The sequence below is a fragment of the Balaenoptera ricei genome, chromosome 3 (genome assembly GCF_028023285.1).
Source record: "Balaenoptera ricei isolate mBalRic1 chromosome 3, mBalRic1.hap2, whole genome shotgun sequence".
In the NCBI taxonomy this organism is placed as follows: Eukaryota; Metazoa; Chordata; class Mammalia; order Artiodactyla; family Balaenopteridae; genus Balaenoptera; species Balaenoptera ricei.
This window is the reverse complement of record NC_082641.1, coordinates 102,364,923-102,380,217: the sequence shown is the minus strand read 5'-3', so window position 1 is coordinate 102,380,217 and position 15,295 is coordinate 102,364,923. Positions and strand designations below refer to the sequence as shown.

Here is a 15,295-nt window from a genome sequence, read left to right as displayed (position 1 = left end):
CCATCTCCCTCTACTAGACTCTGTGCTCTAGGAGGGCAGGAATTCTTGTCTGTTTTGTTCACTGCTGTATTTGTAGCACCCAGCAATGATGCTGGTCCTTAGTAAGTATTCAACAAATATTAATGAATGAATGAATGAATGAATTTATTTTTGGACTGTGTGCTGTGTACTTTACAACTCTAGACTTTGATATGTTTACTCCCAGACATTCCTTGATACACATACCGCAATATTTTCAGAGTCTGGAGCAGGCTGTACTAAAGGAGGAAACAGAAGGCCTTGTAAGATTTCTGGAATCTTCTTGGATCAGATTCCATCCTTTAGAAGGTGAAGTTACACCAAGGTTCTAATGTATAGACAGGTCCATGTCAGCAGATCAGGGGAGTTGATACTGGTGCTTTTCCGTGTCTGGATCTACATCTAGTTTTAGGGGAGCTGGGCATGGAGCCGTTGTGGGAAGACAAAGCACACTGGCCGCCATGGCCATTTCTGCCTGTAATACCAACCACACACTCATGTCCAACACTGAGATTTTCTCCTATGAAACAGACACTCCCTCAAACAGGAGTATGACTGCAGAAAAGAAACTTTCCAATGGAAACTTGGGAAGTAAGAAGAATGTACTTACATGTCCAAAGATTCATTTTTTGACTTGAGATTGGTTTGGGGTTAGGGTAAAGTAGAAAAGGAAAGTTGAGAGTAATATGCTTTTTGAGGATTCTATTTTTTACAAAGAAAATAAGGATAACATGGAAAAGAAATATCTGATGAGCATTTCGATCAGTAGTATTATAAACATTTTTTTGGAGTTTATATGTGTGTGAGAGAAAGTAAGTAGAGAAGGAAAAATTAAAATAACACATTTTTTTTCCAAAATGAAGTTTCTTAAATAGATCTGTTCTCTCTGCTTCTTTTTCTACTGTATAATCCCAAATTATCAGTTCACAGATTAGTCAATTTGATGACAAGAAAAAACAGTGTCATTAAAACCAGTGTTTCTCACTGAAGCACATCAGAATCACTTAATTCTGTTCCAAATACTGGAAATCACTTTATAACATTTTCCCAAAGAACTGATAAAAACAAATATATAAAGTTTAGGTGAAAATTGCTGCAAAAGTTTGCATCTGCCTAGACATTAGATTATTTTTTAAACATAATGATTGCCATGGTAAGAAAGATAGAGAAAATTACATGGTTCACTTTTAGACTAAGTTGTTTAGAGAGAGACAAATTCCTCAATCATACATCTATGATTTTTCCTACCATTTCTCATTCCAATGACTACTTAAGAGGAAGCAAAGCCAATCGACTGGAGGGGTGTTACTCCTGATTAAACAGCAGTGTTTTCTCATTATTTCATCTTTGCAAATAATGCGACTCCAGCAAGACTGTGCATCCCTTCAGAGGAGAAGTTGTATCTTATGCTGCTCTTGTAAACAAGCACATAGTAGGTGCTCAGTAAATACCAACTGCCTTAACATTTCTGCTGGCAATGATTTAAAACCAGGACAAAGGTTTTAAAATCATAAGCAGGCGAAGAAAAATTGGCCTGTACAAGTCAAGACTCCCTGTGAAAAAGCAAAGGACATACAAGGAAAAGAAAATGATGGAACAGACTTGTGCACATTTGTGTTACACAGCAGAGTGAACCGCATTTCAGGAGTTTCAAACAACACTCTTAAAAAGTTAGCTTTGAAACAGGTATTTGGAAATGTGAATTCAGAGCTAAAATAAATTCTTACAGTTTTCATCCTGGGCAATGCATTGTAAAGGGATCCCAAAGAAAGACGTATAGCTGTCATTGTACCACACCAGAAGCTCGGTACCCCTGGGAATATCTATACAGGCTCGGTAGAATATATTCGACCTATTCAAAACAAAAGAAAACCCAGCTTAGTAATCGGTAGGACTCATGTGCCCCATCCACACTTTTATTGCCCCAAAAAAGTTCTGCCCGGCTTTCCACCTAAACAGTTTCTGTTTGTAATAAAATCTGCACCCACCTTATCGTTCCCAACAACCAATTAGAGCCTGTAACCTGGTATGATAAATAGCTCACAGTTTATTTCCACAGTGTCCCTCCACAGAACCTCTTGGCTGAAGAGACAGATATTTGGCCCGGGAGACAGCAGAAAGGAAGAGTTCATTAAAAAAAAAAAAAAAAAAAAAAAAAAAATTCCATCTCATACTAATGAGAAAATTCTCTCTATTGGCAAATTGCAGACTCCGGTGCCTTAACCGCACATATAAATTAATACTATTGATTTCTTATTTGAAGGGAAAGCATTGCGTATATTCTTACAACTTGGCATTGGGAGTTCTCAAATTTGTAATAAAATTAAGCAGCTTTGTGATATAAGGACTGAAAGAAATAAAAATCTTCCCCATTGCCTTTTTTCTAAAGTTTGATACAGGAGAAGAGAAAAACCCTCTTATGTGAAATGGATGGAAATTCAGTAAATACAAGAGGAGCACTTTACTCTGGCTGAAAGATTACACTCTGAAATGATGGAGTGAAGGTACCAAGAAATAACCATTTTTTTATAACAGCTGTGGCACTGTAAAGAAAAATCTACAGATTAAAAGAAAGAGGAGCCTGCCACCGGTTTTCTCAATGAAGAATTGCTACAAATATTAGCCTCAAGTTCAAGATAAAAGTGTTTAGGGTTGGTGGACCTTAAATTTAGCCTTTCTGTAAGGAATTGGCCATAGCAGGGCAATTTGTTCCTTGTATAACACTGCAGACATAAGGCGAAGCCTTCACCACATTTTTCATGGCAGTGAGATATGCACTTGTCAACATATTTTGTCACCACAAAGTGGCTCTTGGCAATAGTCTCATAAAGATCAATAAAAAAAGTGCAGATTCTCAATATTTTACTTGCAGCTGCAAAAATTTCATTTATCTTGTTATTTTCCTTACTTGCTGCCATTCTGTCTCACGAGGGCACTGCTAGCTAAGCAGAATGTTTTTTCCCAACATTCTATGAATATCTGACAAAAACTCCAGCCAGCTGTCCGGACCTCTCTCCCCTTCCTCCCTCCGCACCTCCAAGAGCTGTGCATTTTATTAATTCTTTCCACTGCTACATAAAAAAATCAAAATTGGAGCCGGGCTATAAATCACTGGCATCTCCTAACTTGAGAAAAATTGAGTCGACTTTGTACTTCACCCTTGTAACATTTCATCTCTCGGTTTGGCTTCCCTTAATATAAACACAGCGCCCGGCAAATGAATGTGCTAAAACCAAATGACACACTTTGCCGCTGAAAGAGCAGAACTGTTTTCGAGCAATGGGTGGTCTTTTGAGGCACAGAGTAGGCCGAAAGGGGGAAAAAAATGTGTAAGCGTACACCGTTCCTTACAAGCGGGCAGAGCTTCCAAAACTCGCAGAAATCTCTGCATGTTGAAGCACATCAAAGGGATTTTTCCCTTTTCAGATAATATTTCCTTTGCTGACATGTATTTAGTATTGTGGTTGGATGACTCATAAAGATAGCTTCATGGCGTCCCAACGCAGCTGAAGCAGAACACACGCCAACAAACATTATTGTCAGCCTCAAAATAAAAACAAAACGTTCAGCTAAGGGTCAATCAATCAAGGGCGCTTTGAAGAAAATTCCATTTAGATATTACAAATCATAACAGAATGAATCTAAACCAGCTGACTTTTTGTGAAGAGGACATTCATGTACAATAAAAATTAGGCTGGCTCTTCGGGGTCCAACTTTTCTATTTTCTTACTCTTGGACGTGGTCACCGGTGATGGATGCCAGTTTTTAAATTGTGTTTTTGTAGTTCATTTTATAAAGATCTGAAGTAATCGAAAACAGATCGGCAGAGAGAACTTGATGTGTAAGTGCCATCAGGAAAGGGAGCAATAAAACCCACTTAATATTGACAGAAAGGTAACGACTTGCTCATACCCACCTTCCTCGTAGGGGTTTCTTATTTTCCCAAAGTCAGAATTTGCCTCAAGAGCTCCCTGGGTGCCCATGACAGAACCAGCCAATCTCTCTCTTGCCAAATGGACAAGCAGAACCTTTACTAATTTTCTAGCTCCGAGGTTTATAAAAACTTCATGACAGAGATGCAGCTGCAGGGAAGGTGGGTGAAGCCCATATACAGACTGTAACCAGATCCTGTCGTGCACAACTTCGTTTAAACCCTTATGTAATGAAAGATAACTGCCTAGGAAACCAAGGCAGTGAGTCACATGCTGCCCAAATATGTTCCTTTTGAACTTGGAGGCCTTTGGAGAGCAAGCCAGATTTGTGCAGCCTTTAACCTATAAGGGGAATGAAGCTTTTTTTTTTTTTTTAAGTCTTCACTTAAAAAAAAAAAAAATGAAAATGAAAATAAATCGTCATAGGCAGGACTCCAAGTTGCCGAGCAAGGGCCCTTCTGCTTTGATGTGTCTGTGGTGCCTGGTAAAGCTAAACAGTTGCTTCTGATTCGAAAGGGAACACGGCTGTTTATAACTGAGGTCATATATTTACATGGCACATGTTTTCGAGGGATTTTGAGAAAAGAAGGCTTAGTGGCAGGGCTTTTTTCCTATGGGATCTGTCTTTGCCTTTTTGTCTCCACTCCAGCTTTTAGCAGTAAATGGAAATGCCTGACCAACAGGTGCACTGGGCAGGTGTGGCTTAGGATCTGGGAATCCACCTTGCTTCTATGCCCCTACCCCACCCCAGGCCTCCCTATGAGACTCTGGGCAATGGGGGTGGCTCCACCTCATCTTTGTTACCCTTTGGGCTTTGCCCAAATATCTCAGGAGACCAGAGCCTTCTCTATGCTCTGGAACCACCTCATCCCCTGAAACGTACTCTGAATTGTCTCAGGACCAAAGCCAAACGCTTTGGCACCTTTCAAGGGATCAGAAGAGGTTGCTCTGACTCAGCCAAGGCTGCCGAGCATAACGGTTTTAGAAAAGCAGCTTCGGGAGGGTTGAGAGTTCCTGATTTCCCATGCCTTTGTACAAATCAAACTGTTCTCTCTAGGAGACAGCCAGACTGAAGGGGACTGAAGGCAAGCGACCTGGGGCTGAATCTCTAAACTCCCGTTTACGTGTGGACACGTCTGCTGGGGGGGAAATCCCTCCGAGTCAGTGAGTTCGCTGGGCTCACTCAGGCCATTATGAAAGTTCAGGTGATGATGCGGAAGTAACTTTATCACATGCAGTGAGTGAAAAAGGCCTTCTCCTAGCATCTTTCTTCCTGAATTCTCAAGAAATTACTGTTACGAGAACTAAGGAGATATCACAAACCTAGCAAAAAAATTCCTGCCAGTCCTTGCAGTAGTTCTTCAGGACTCTGCAGGATTTTTTCAAAACTAGCAGCAAGCCTGAATTTATATATGCAAGGCAAAGGGCTTCGGCTTTGTAAGCGGTAAATCAAGGTATACTTTACCTGTACTGAACTACTGTTAGATTCTGTTCTCCGCAGTGCCTTGCACATCGGATATACCTCATCCAGCTCGACTTACTAGGTTCCCCACCATCAATAAAGTGCTGTAGTGTCCCATCTTGGTCATATATCTAGAGAAGAGGTCAGAAGGTCAAGTAGTTAGAACGAATCATCAGCAATCATTTTCCCTGCTTCCCTTGGTGTCTTTATGTGTCGGCTGCAGCAATTTATTGCCCGTAGGTTTGCTAGTGCTTATGAATGCTTGTGGAAACTCAACTGGAATAACAGAAGAAAAACATTTTCTGGTGATGCAAGTTAATCACGTTTTTCTTATCAAGCCAATCTTCCCTTTATTAAATATATTTGTGGCATCTCAAGGATGTGAGTGACCATGTTTCCCAAAGAATATTTAACCTCTTTTGACAGGCTACTCTTAAGTAATGAGCTGCTGGGTAAACAAAGCAAGCTGAGAGGCGAGGCCACGCTGACATGGCTGGAACATCCACATGAGAGGCCCTGCTCTCAAACGCATAACTGTTCGAAGGCATTCGGGAGGCAGGGACCGTCTGCTTAACAAGCTGGGTGACACCTAGCAGAGGTTGGAGCGTTATGGAGCTGTATCACACTGATAAAACAGACTCTGATTCAGATGAAATAAACGGACTCTCACCTCGCAGAAGATGTAGGACTTCAGCTGTCAGGACCTGAAACTATTAGGAGAGGAGTCATGAAAAAAGAGAGACCCTCACAAAGGGAAAGAAAAAATAATAATAACTGTTTCCTATGGATTTTTAATGTCTTAACTAAGGTTGGTCTAATAATTATTGCCTTAGGTCACCTCAAGCAGATTTTCTTTCAAGATCACATTCAAGGAAATGAAATCTGCTTCAAACCAGGCAATAAGTGTGGGACAAAAAGTCTTCTGCGAAACAACTAGCCAGCCTAGGACATGCGGAGTCAGTGCTGACAGCAGAGACAATCGGCTCTCACTTCCAGAAACCAGGTCGGCCCTGGGTACCTTGAAGGCTGTGGTATCTAGAGGAGTGGGAGATCCGGGGTTATATATGTACGGCAATTCTCAAAGGTCGTCCTCAGCCCTAGGGGCAGCCAGGAAGCAAGGGGTGCAGTTCTCAGAAGGACCATGGCAAAATTGGACCTTTTCAAATAAAATCAGCAGTAAGATTCTGTTCCCCAGAGCATCCTGAGAAAATATGTTTTACCTTTGCTAATCAGCCTTTCCACTTTTCCTTTCCAAGTAGACACAGAGAGAAGTCTCACAGAGAGCCTCACTGGTTACATTTCGGCCCTAAAATTAGTAGGGTCATTCATATTAATTTAGCTCAGTATTTCTATTCTGGAGGCCAAAGGGCTTAGTGATGACAGTTCTTTTTATCATCACCAGTCATTTTAAAATAGCTGATTTTTTTCTTTTTTTGGCTTTTCTTGAACTCATTTGTCTTCACCCCCAATCTTTCCACTAACCCCCAGAAACAGAAGAGAGACACCAATCTAACCAATACAATTGTTGGAGAAGTTATAACTGGGTAGCAGGCCAGAGTGATCACAGCTGATAATCAATGTAGCCTGAGAAGAATGAAGAGATTCCTGGATCATATTATATTTAAGATTAATGACTTTAAATTCCTAGTTCGGGGATGATGGCAGAGAATGGAAACATTTCATGCAGTGGATACATCTGCTCTGCGAGCAACCTAATGACAAATTTCATATTTAGGTTAGGTTATTACACTGTACTTATTTTGTTGTTGTTGCCTTTGTTTTCATTTTAGGAAACTGGTTCAAAGGCTCAAAGTCTCAACCCTGAGTCTGCTGTTGACCACCCATGCGACACTGAACAAAGCCATCAGTTCTTTGAATGCCACTGTTTATCTATAATGGAGCCCAAAATGTTGATGATCCAGCCCCCTGCCCTGTCCTTCCCCATGAACTAACCACCCATGACAGCTGCTAGTGAAAATAATGACACATTTGGAGAAGCCCAGTTCTCCTTTGTGCTTGTAGCTAATGTCCTCAACAGCAAGTAAAACTCTCTAACGTCTGTATGTAGTCGTGGGTGCTGTCTTGAGCGTTAGCTCATTTGAACACCAGACACTAGCCAGTCAGTCTTGAAAATGAGTATAAAAAAGTGTTTCCTTCTTTATCCATTCATGTATATGTATAGCTGATTCACTTTGTTATAAAGCAGAAACTAACACATCATTGTAAACAATTATACTCCAATAAAGATGTTAAAAAAAAAAACCAGTGTTTCCTCCCACACTGTTTCAACAAGAGTCTCCTTAAACTAAGTATATTGTGATCACAGGAATTCTACAATTTTTGCCTACCTGGTGAAACTCCTCTCGCCTTGAGGAAAGTACATGGCTATTTGTCAGGCTTTCCCCAAATATCACACAATGAGCGCATAGCACGAGGTTGAGCTTCCCTGGCTTCAGCCTGATACCGATATCACACGATTTCACATGAAACTGATGAAAATCCCATGTACCTAGTTGGATCGCACAAGTGTGCATCCAGCCAGAGTTGAGGAAACTCATTCAACCTTGACACTGTTCTTTCCCTCAACCCCCCAGAGCCCAGCTATCACCAGATCCAGCTGAATCTGCCTCCTAAACATCTCTCCCTCTCCACTGTCACCATCCTGCCCAAACCAGTTTCCTCTCCTCAGCCTGAAGGACTACAAAGGTCCCTTAACTGATCTTCCTGCAGCTTCTTCAGGCCCTTCCAACCTAGTCTCTAAAGTATAGCCAGAGTGATCTTTCAAAACACGAATCTGATGATATGTTTTTCAACCCCCGCCCCAAAATAAAAGCTTCATAAATGTCATAAAATGTCAAGTCATAACAACATATATTCACAGCATGTGAAATTTCCTCAAGGGTGCCCATCACGCTAATACGGGCAGCACCTCCAACCTAAGTTATTTAGGGAGGTGGGTCGAAAACACGTGCCTTTGCAGTTGGCTCAAGACCATCCTGGAGCACTTTCTGGCTTCTGCTGTTAGGAGTTAACATTTAAACTGTGTTTCTTGAAAGAGAAACAATGGGCCAGAAGGCAGTGATGCCTATTTCTGTTCATTTTCCTAATAGAAGTAGAATAAAATTGGGAAAACCAAGATACCCACATGTGCACGCTAAAGAGGAACTAAAGACGACTTCTCAGAAAAGCTCTGGGTCCTAATTTGAGTCTTATTATTACTCTCCATCATTAGCTCAAGTTTGCTTCCATTTAAGAGCTTAGTTAAAAAAAATTTTTTTTAAAGATGGCGATAAAATTCTGCATGTATCCGAACTATACAAGAACACTGTCCCTGTATCCAGATGGGCTGACATTAGTCCTTCTAGGAGAGGAGGAACCACGAGTGGGGAAATGTTTCAGCAGATTTCAGTCTAGAGCAGTTGCAACAATTTCAAGGTCGGGAAGTTGTTCTTGGAAGCCGCATTAACATCTACATTTGTGTGACGCTAAAATGTAATTTTAAGCTAGATACCTAATAGGTCTAAAAATTTTAAGGAATCTAAGGAGATGTATTAATGCCAAGACCAAGAGTTATTTTGTTTTCATTACCTTTCAAAAGATTTAAAATAAGCAGAAAAATATCAAAAATCATGCATAAAGTGTTTAGACAATCTCCTCAGGACTGATGAAAATGTCAAAAAGGTCAGAAATTGTATTCATTCAGATGGTTAGAATGAAGGTAAGAGTTAAATTTAGATTAGGAAAAAAATTCCTTGAAAGAACCCTTGAATCAAGCACAGTTTTGCTGGAAACTGTGCACTTTATTCTGAATGAATATGAACCACCAAAGTTTTAATATTTGCTCTGTTTTTTCTAAGGAAGCTGAACAAATGACCCTCTGGAGGTAGGGGAAACACATGTAAAGAAACACACAGGACACTTGGTAGGAAAAGGGTTAAATTTTGTAATGGTAACCCCTCAAAGCTGTAGAAAGTATATTCGTTTTACAAAGCTAATCCTAGCATTGCTGAAAAGGAATATAAAATGGCACAGTCACATTGGAGAACATTTTGGCAATATTGAAATAAAGTTGACAATGCATATTTCCTGTGACTCAGCAATTTCACTTCTAGGAAATTACTCCAGTGAAACTCTGATACATGTGCCTAAGGAGATGAGTTCAAGGGCATTCACTGTAGCACAGCTTATAACAGTAAATAATTAGAAATAAGAGAAATATCCATCATCAGAAGAATAAATTCAGTGTGGTTTATTTATTCAACAAAAAAGTACAAAACACTTAAAATGAATGAACTAGACCTGTTTGCATTAAGATCTAGTTGATATAAACATCAAAAACATAATGTTGATTGAGAAAATCAGGTTGCAGATTAAAGTATATGATATCATTTGTCAACATTTCAAAATATACAAAATAACACCCTAATAGTATCTTTTATAAGAGTGTATATTGTAATATACATATAGCAATATGCCTATCTATATGTATCTATACATATAGTACAATTCTGAACAGACACATAGGAAGGATTCATGATAACTTCATCAGAGTCCTGGCTTTGGAAAGAAAGGGATGGAAGGAAAACAAAGGGAACTCACATGTATCTGAAATGCTTCATTTAAAAAAAAAAAAAAAAAAAGATTCTGAAGCAAATATGGCAAAGCATTAACACTCACTTTTTTGGTGGCTTGTATATGGCATTTATATATTATACTTTGGACTTTTCTGATTTTTTTTTAAATCAAAGAGAGAAAAATAAATGAAAAGAAAGCCTAGCCATTTATTTCTCTGTACTTCAATTTTTGCATGTGTTGTTAAAATACAGAAGCCTACTATCTTACCCAAGGTTAAAAACTGTATCTGTGTTATTCTCCTGAGAAACTCTTGGTAATATGTATCACTACATTATCAGCCACTGATTTCCTTCCTGATTGTTTTGTTGCTATTTTAAAACCACTGGTTTTGGTCTGTACTTTTTCTTTTATCCTGTATCAGCGGGAGTAGAAAGATAAGTAAGGGGGAGAGCTCGTTCTTACCTTTTTAAGGAAATTTTTATAGTTTTCAGCCCAATAATATTTACTGAAATGCCACACATGTGGTTGAGATAATGATCACACAAATTGTCGCTCATTATAAACCACGCATAGATTAACTGAAAACCACCATGTGAAAGGCATTTCATGCAATCCTGAAGATCAGGAAACTGCATTCTCTCCTATGATCTTATTTTCCTAGAACAAGAATCTATTTTAAATGAGAACAACATGAGTAAAAACTGCACCAGTGTTGTGTCCTAAAAACACTGGTCGTGAGTGGCTTGTCCACAGCTTTGTCATTTATGAATGCTGCCAACTAACATTAACAATAATAATCATCATAGAAACAATGTAAGCCAGTGACTGACTTGGGCCCATTTTAACATAATAGCAAGAAAACCACCTTCTGAATGATAAGAATTTGTGTATATTGGTGGCTCTGAGCAATCTGTTTCTCTAAAGCAACATTTGCAAACTGGTGGCCCTCCGGCTGAATTCACGTAATTGACCAATTTTGTTTTCTCTCCGGTGTTTTAAAATTTTGGAAATTTTATCTAATTTCTAATTTTTCTTGAGAAAAAAAAATCAGAAGATGAGTCCCCAATCTCTGGCACTAATCCACAGAAACTGAGGCCCCTTCAAAGTGGCCCCTTTAGATTAGCCATGGGCTTTTCTCCTTCTCCATACTCCCTACTACTCCCTATCCTTAAGTGTTCCTTACTTCACTCATTTACTTAGCTGCTTGGCCTCATAAAGCATTTAAGTTGGTAATTCCAGCTGTAAAGGAATTATTGCTACCCCGTGAAAATCAGTCTGCTACCACTGCGGGCACTTTCAAGAAAACCTGTTTGAACTGATAGCCTGGAAACACTGCAAACATTGATCCCTTGGGTGCTGCCCAGAAGTCATCATCTGACCAAGATCCAAGCATCTGTGCTGTAGTTTTCCAGGGAGTGGGAGTGCAGAGAAGAGAGTTCATTTCTTTTATTTTTACCAGAAGAGGCTTTCAATAATCTTTTTAAGCAAGGGGTCCGTTTTAAGTCAAAGAGGTCATAAATGTAATTACACTATAAAAACAGATAAAAGTTGCTGTGGTCTACTATAAGAACAGATAAAAAGCAAGTCCACCAGGAAGCACCCCACCAGCTCAGCGAACCTCACCTTTGCTGTCTGCCGCAGTCACTGGGACATCACCAAGGGCCCACAGTGAAGCGGGGACCCTGTTTGAAAAATCACAGGCAGAGCACTTCCTCCACTAGATAGGCTTCAGTCACCAACTCTGCTAGACAGCTGAGTACCTTGGCTAAGTTTAGAGGCCAGGGAAATGAGATTTGGAAGAAATCTCAGAGATGGCCTGTTCTAACCTGATCAGTTTGCAGTCAGCCCTTGGTTCTCGTGCAAGTTCCGCATCCGCGTATTCAGCCAATCGCGGAGGGCACACAGACACAAGGGCAGAGGGCCGAATGCACCATGCTGGCTTATACAGGGCAGCGGTCCCCAACCTTTTTGGCACCGTGACCAGTTTCATAGAAGACAATTTTTCCACGGACCGGGATAGGGGGTGGGAATGGTTTCGGGATGATTCAAGCGCATTACATGAATTGTGCACTTTGTTTCTATTATTATTACACTGTAATATATAATGAAATAATTATACAACTCACCATAACTACTCACTCACATGCAGAATCAGTGGGAGCCCTGAGTTTGTTTTCACTTGCCACTCACTGATAGAGTTTTGATATGAGTCTGCAAGCAATTGATTTATTATGGTCTCTGTGCAGTCAAACCTCTCTGCTAATGATAATCTGTATTTGCAGCTGCTCCCCAGCGCCCAGCCTCAGCTCTACCTCAGATCATCAGGCATTAGATTCTCTTAAGGAGCGTGCAACCTAGATCCCTCGCATGCGCAGTTCACAGTAGGGTTCGTGCTCCTCTGAGAATCTAACGCCACCACTGATCTGACAGGAGGCGGAGCTCAGGCGGTAATGCGAGCGATGGGGTGCAGCTGTAAATACGGATGAAGCTCGCTCGCTCGCTCACCCACCACTCACTTCCTGCTGCGCGGCCCGGTTCCTAACAGGCCACAGACCAGTACCGGTCTGTGGCCCAGGGGTTGGGGACCCCCGATATAGGGGACTTGAGCATCCACAGAATGGGGTATCCGTGGTGGGTCCTGGAACTGATCCCCTACAGATACCAAGGGACGACTATATACATAAGGAAAAGGGGTCTCCAAAAGTGAGTGACTTAGACAAACTGAGACTCTAGTCAATGGCAGAATGAGGCCTCCTCACACCTCATTTAATCCTACAGATACTCTAAAGAGAGCCACGGACCTTAAACAAAAGGAACTTGAATTATAACTTAAACATTAATCTGCTCCTCCCAGAACTGGGGTCTCTGAATTTTGGCATGGAAAAAAGGAAATAGAAAACGTCCAAAGGTTTTATTTGATAGTATTAGCCAATTTTCAGAGAGCAGGGAGACATCTCAGGCCCCCTCTCCTACGATTCCACACCGTGCCATGTCCCCGTGCCTAGGCCCAAGCAGCAGCATTTGGTCATGTGCTGAAACACCAGTCTCCTTCAGTTTTCCCCCAAAATTTGAGGTGAGGGTGCATATTTTATGTCCAAACATCTAACACAAGGCCTAACACGTTGGCGGAACTCAAAACATGCTGAAGTGAACTGAAATGAATCCTCACAATAATTCTATAGCTTCTTAAAGATCTCAGATTTTATTCAAAGCTTGAGAAGAAATCGCCACTAAATGCAATTAAAACTTCATTCTAAGCGCTAACAACCAGGGCTTTTTAAAGAAAATATTGCATCCTTTTTGAACCTAACTTCTTTCAATTCTATGAAATGCAAAGGTGGTTTTCATATGATGATTAAAATGTAATAAACAATTACCACAGAAATGGGTCAAGAAGAGGTCTTGGGGAGTTTTCCAGTTTAGACCTGAGAACCCAGCACTGTTTTAAGTCCCTTCACAGCACATGGAAGATCCAGGGAAGAACAGATACAAAGAGGGTTTCTCAGATCTCCTCCACCTATTCTCTACACACTACCTTTAGACAACCCCATCTTTCTGTAAAATTCAGAAAACAAGGGCTTCAATAATCAAGTGTATTAGTCATTTGAGAAACTGAATTGAAAACTATACTGTTTGGCAAGATGGATAAAAATGTTTTACTGTGAGATTCCTTTGTATCAGAAGATAGAGGTGCAATATTTTGTTATACAACTGGTTACACAAAAGAATAATTCTTGACTGTTTGGACTGAAAAGTTAAAAAACACAATGCCTTTGTTGCTCAATAAAATATTTTACTTTTAATCGTATGGTTGTTAGAGGAGAATTTCTAAAGTATTACCAATGAAAACATGCAATAGGAGCCACCCCAGTCAGGAGGAACTGGAGAGGGTAGAGGGCAGAGGTTAAGAGCACGCGTGTGGGTGTCAGCTCCAACGTGTGTGAGTTACAATCATAGCTTCGCCTCGGATGGCCAAGTGACTTTGGGCAGTTACTTAACCTCCTGAGGAAGCTGAGACCTTCTTTGAAAAAAAGGGTGTTAATGACAGTCCCAGTCAAAGGGCTGATATGAAAATCAAACGAGCTAGTATATGTAAAGGACTTACATCAGCGCTGGGCACACGGTAAGAGTCCAAAAAGCATTAGCTATCCTTAGGCCATCACTATAATTAGATGGGAAATGTCAGCCTGGACTTCATCTACTAACCTGCTCGTGGACACTGACCACAAGATAATACATGTGGCATTTGCAAACTCATTACTGCTAAGATTACAAGTCCGGAACATTACAAGCTCATTGAGGGCAGGAATGCATTTTAAATATTTTAAGATTTTAACCATCGGTACCTTACACAAAGCTTTGTACATACCAGGAAATCAACTTTTGTTCAAAGAGAGAGAAGGAAAAATTGGGAATAACATAAAGGGGGTATAGGAATAAACCAGTCGTTCTAGTTTATGTTTTTGCACCCCCAATGAGTCTATCCAAAAAGAAAACAAAATATAAAAAATGCTGGATGAATGTGAATACTATCTAGAAAACAGTAAGGAAGCATTTCTTCAGTTCTACATTTTCCATTTCTTAAAGTTAACACAGTGTTACAAACATGTAACCCAAAAGACACAGGCACCCACCACACCTTTAAAGAGCATTCCTGGAGTATCTCTGTAACTAACAGGTTGTTACAAGCATTTTAATTAACTGTGGCTTCAGCCCTCTTACTGAACATCCCCTACCATGTAGGACTGCTTGACCTCTGAAGACACTGACATTTCTGGCCAGAGGAGGCTCCAACTCACAGTGCCTCATGTCTACATGAGCACTGAACATGGTCAAGGTAGGTGAGCTGTCTGTGCAGTCAAATGCACCTGGGTGAGGAGCAGGGGACATGTGTGGACGGCAGCCTTGAGCATCAGGTCGACAGGGAGCACTGCTTCCCAATCTAGAGAGGAAGACAGCAAGAACCACACCACTGTGGTCTCCTAAAAGCTTTTCTTGTAGACTTTCAACTCAAGCTAAGTCAAACCTTGAGAAGAGAGACCACAAAACAATACTTGAGAAATGAGTTAAGCAGGAACTCCCTGGCGGTCCGGTGGTTAGGACTCTGTGTTTTCACTGCCGAGGGTACGGGTCTGATCCCTGGTCAGGGAACTAAGATCCTGCAAGCTGTGTGGCTCCACCAAAAAAAAAAAAAAAAAAAAATGAGTGAAGCATCTGCCTCCACCTTAACACAAAGAAAGAACAGGAGCTAATAACCAGGTCATACACATCTGAGCGGGATTTTAGTTTATAAAATACTTTCCCAAGC

The 15,295-nt window shown here is 40.6% G+C and overlaps 1 protein-coding gene across 1 annotated transcript in view; it reads right to left on the bottom strand.

The window, feature by feature from the left end:
• PRDM6 (PR/SET domain 6) overlaps positions 1-15,295 on the bottom strand; it is a 97,724-nt gene that overhangs the window by 25,788 nt on the left and 56,641 nt on the right. The window contains exons 3-4 of the mRNA XM_059919437.1: positions 5,416-5,543; positions 1,746-1,870 (exon numbers count right to left, since the gene is read on the bottom strand). Of these exons, the coding sequence (XP_059775420.1) occupies positions 1,746-1,870; positions 5,416-5,543 (253 nt within the window). The remainder of the gene's footprint in view (positions 1-1,745; positions 1,871-5,415; positions 5,544-15,295) is intronic.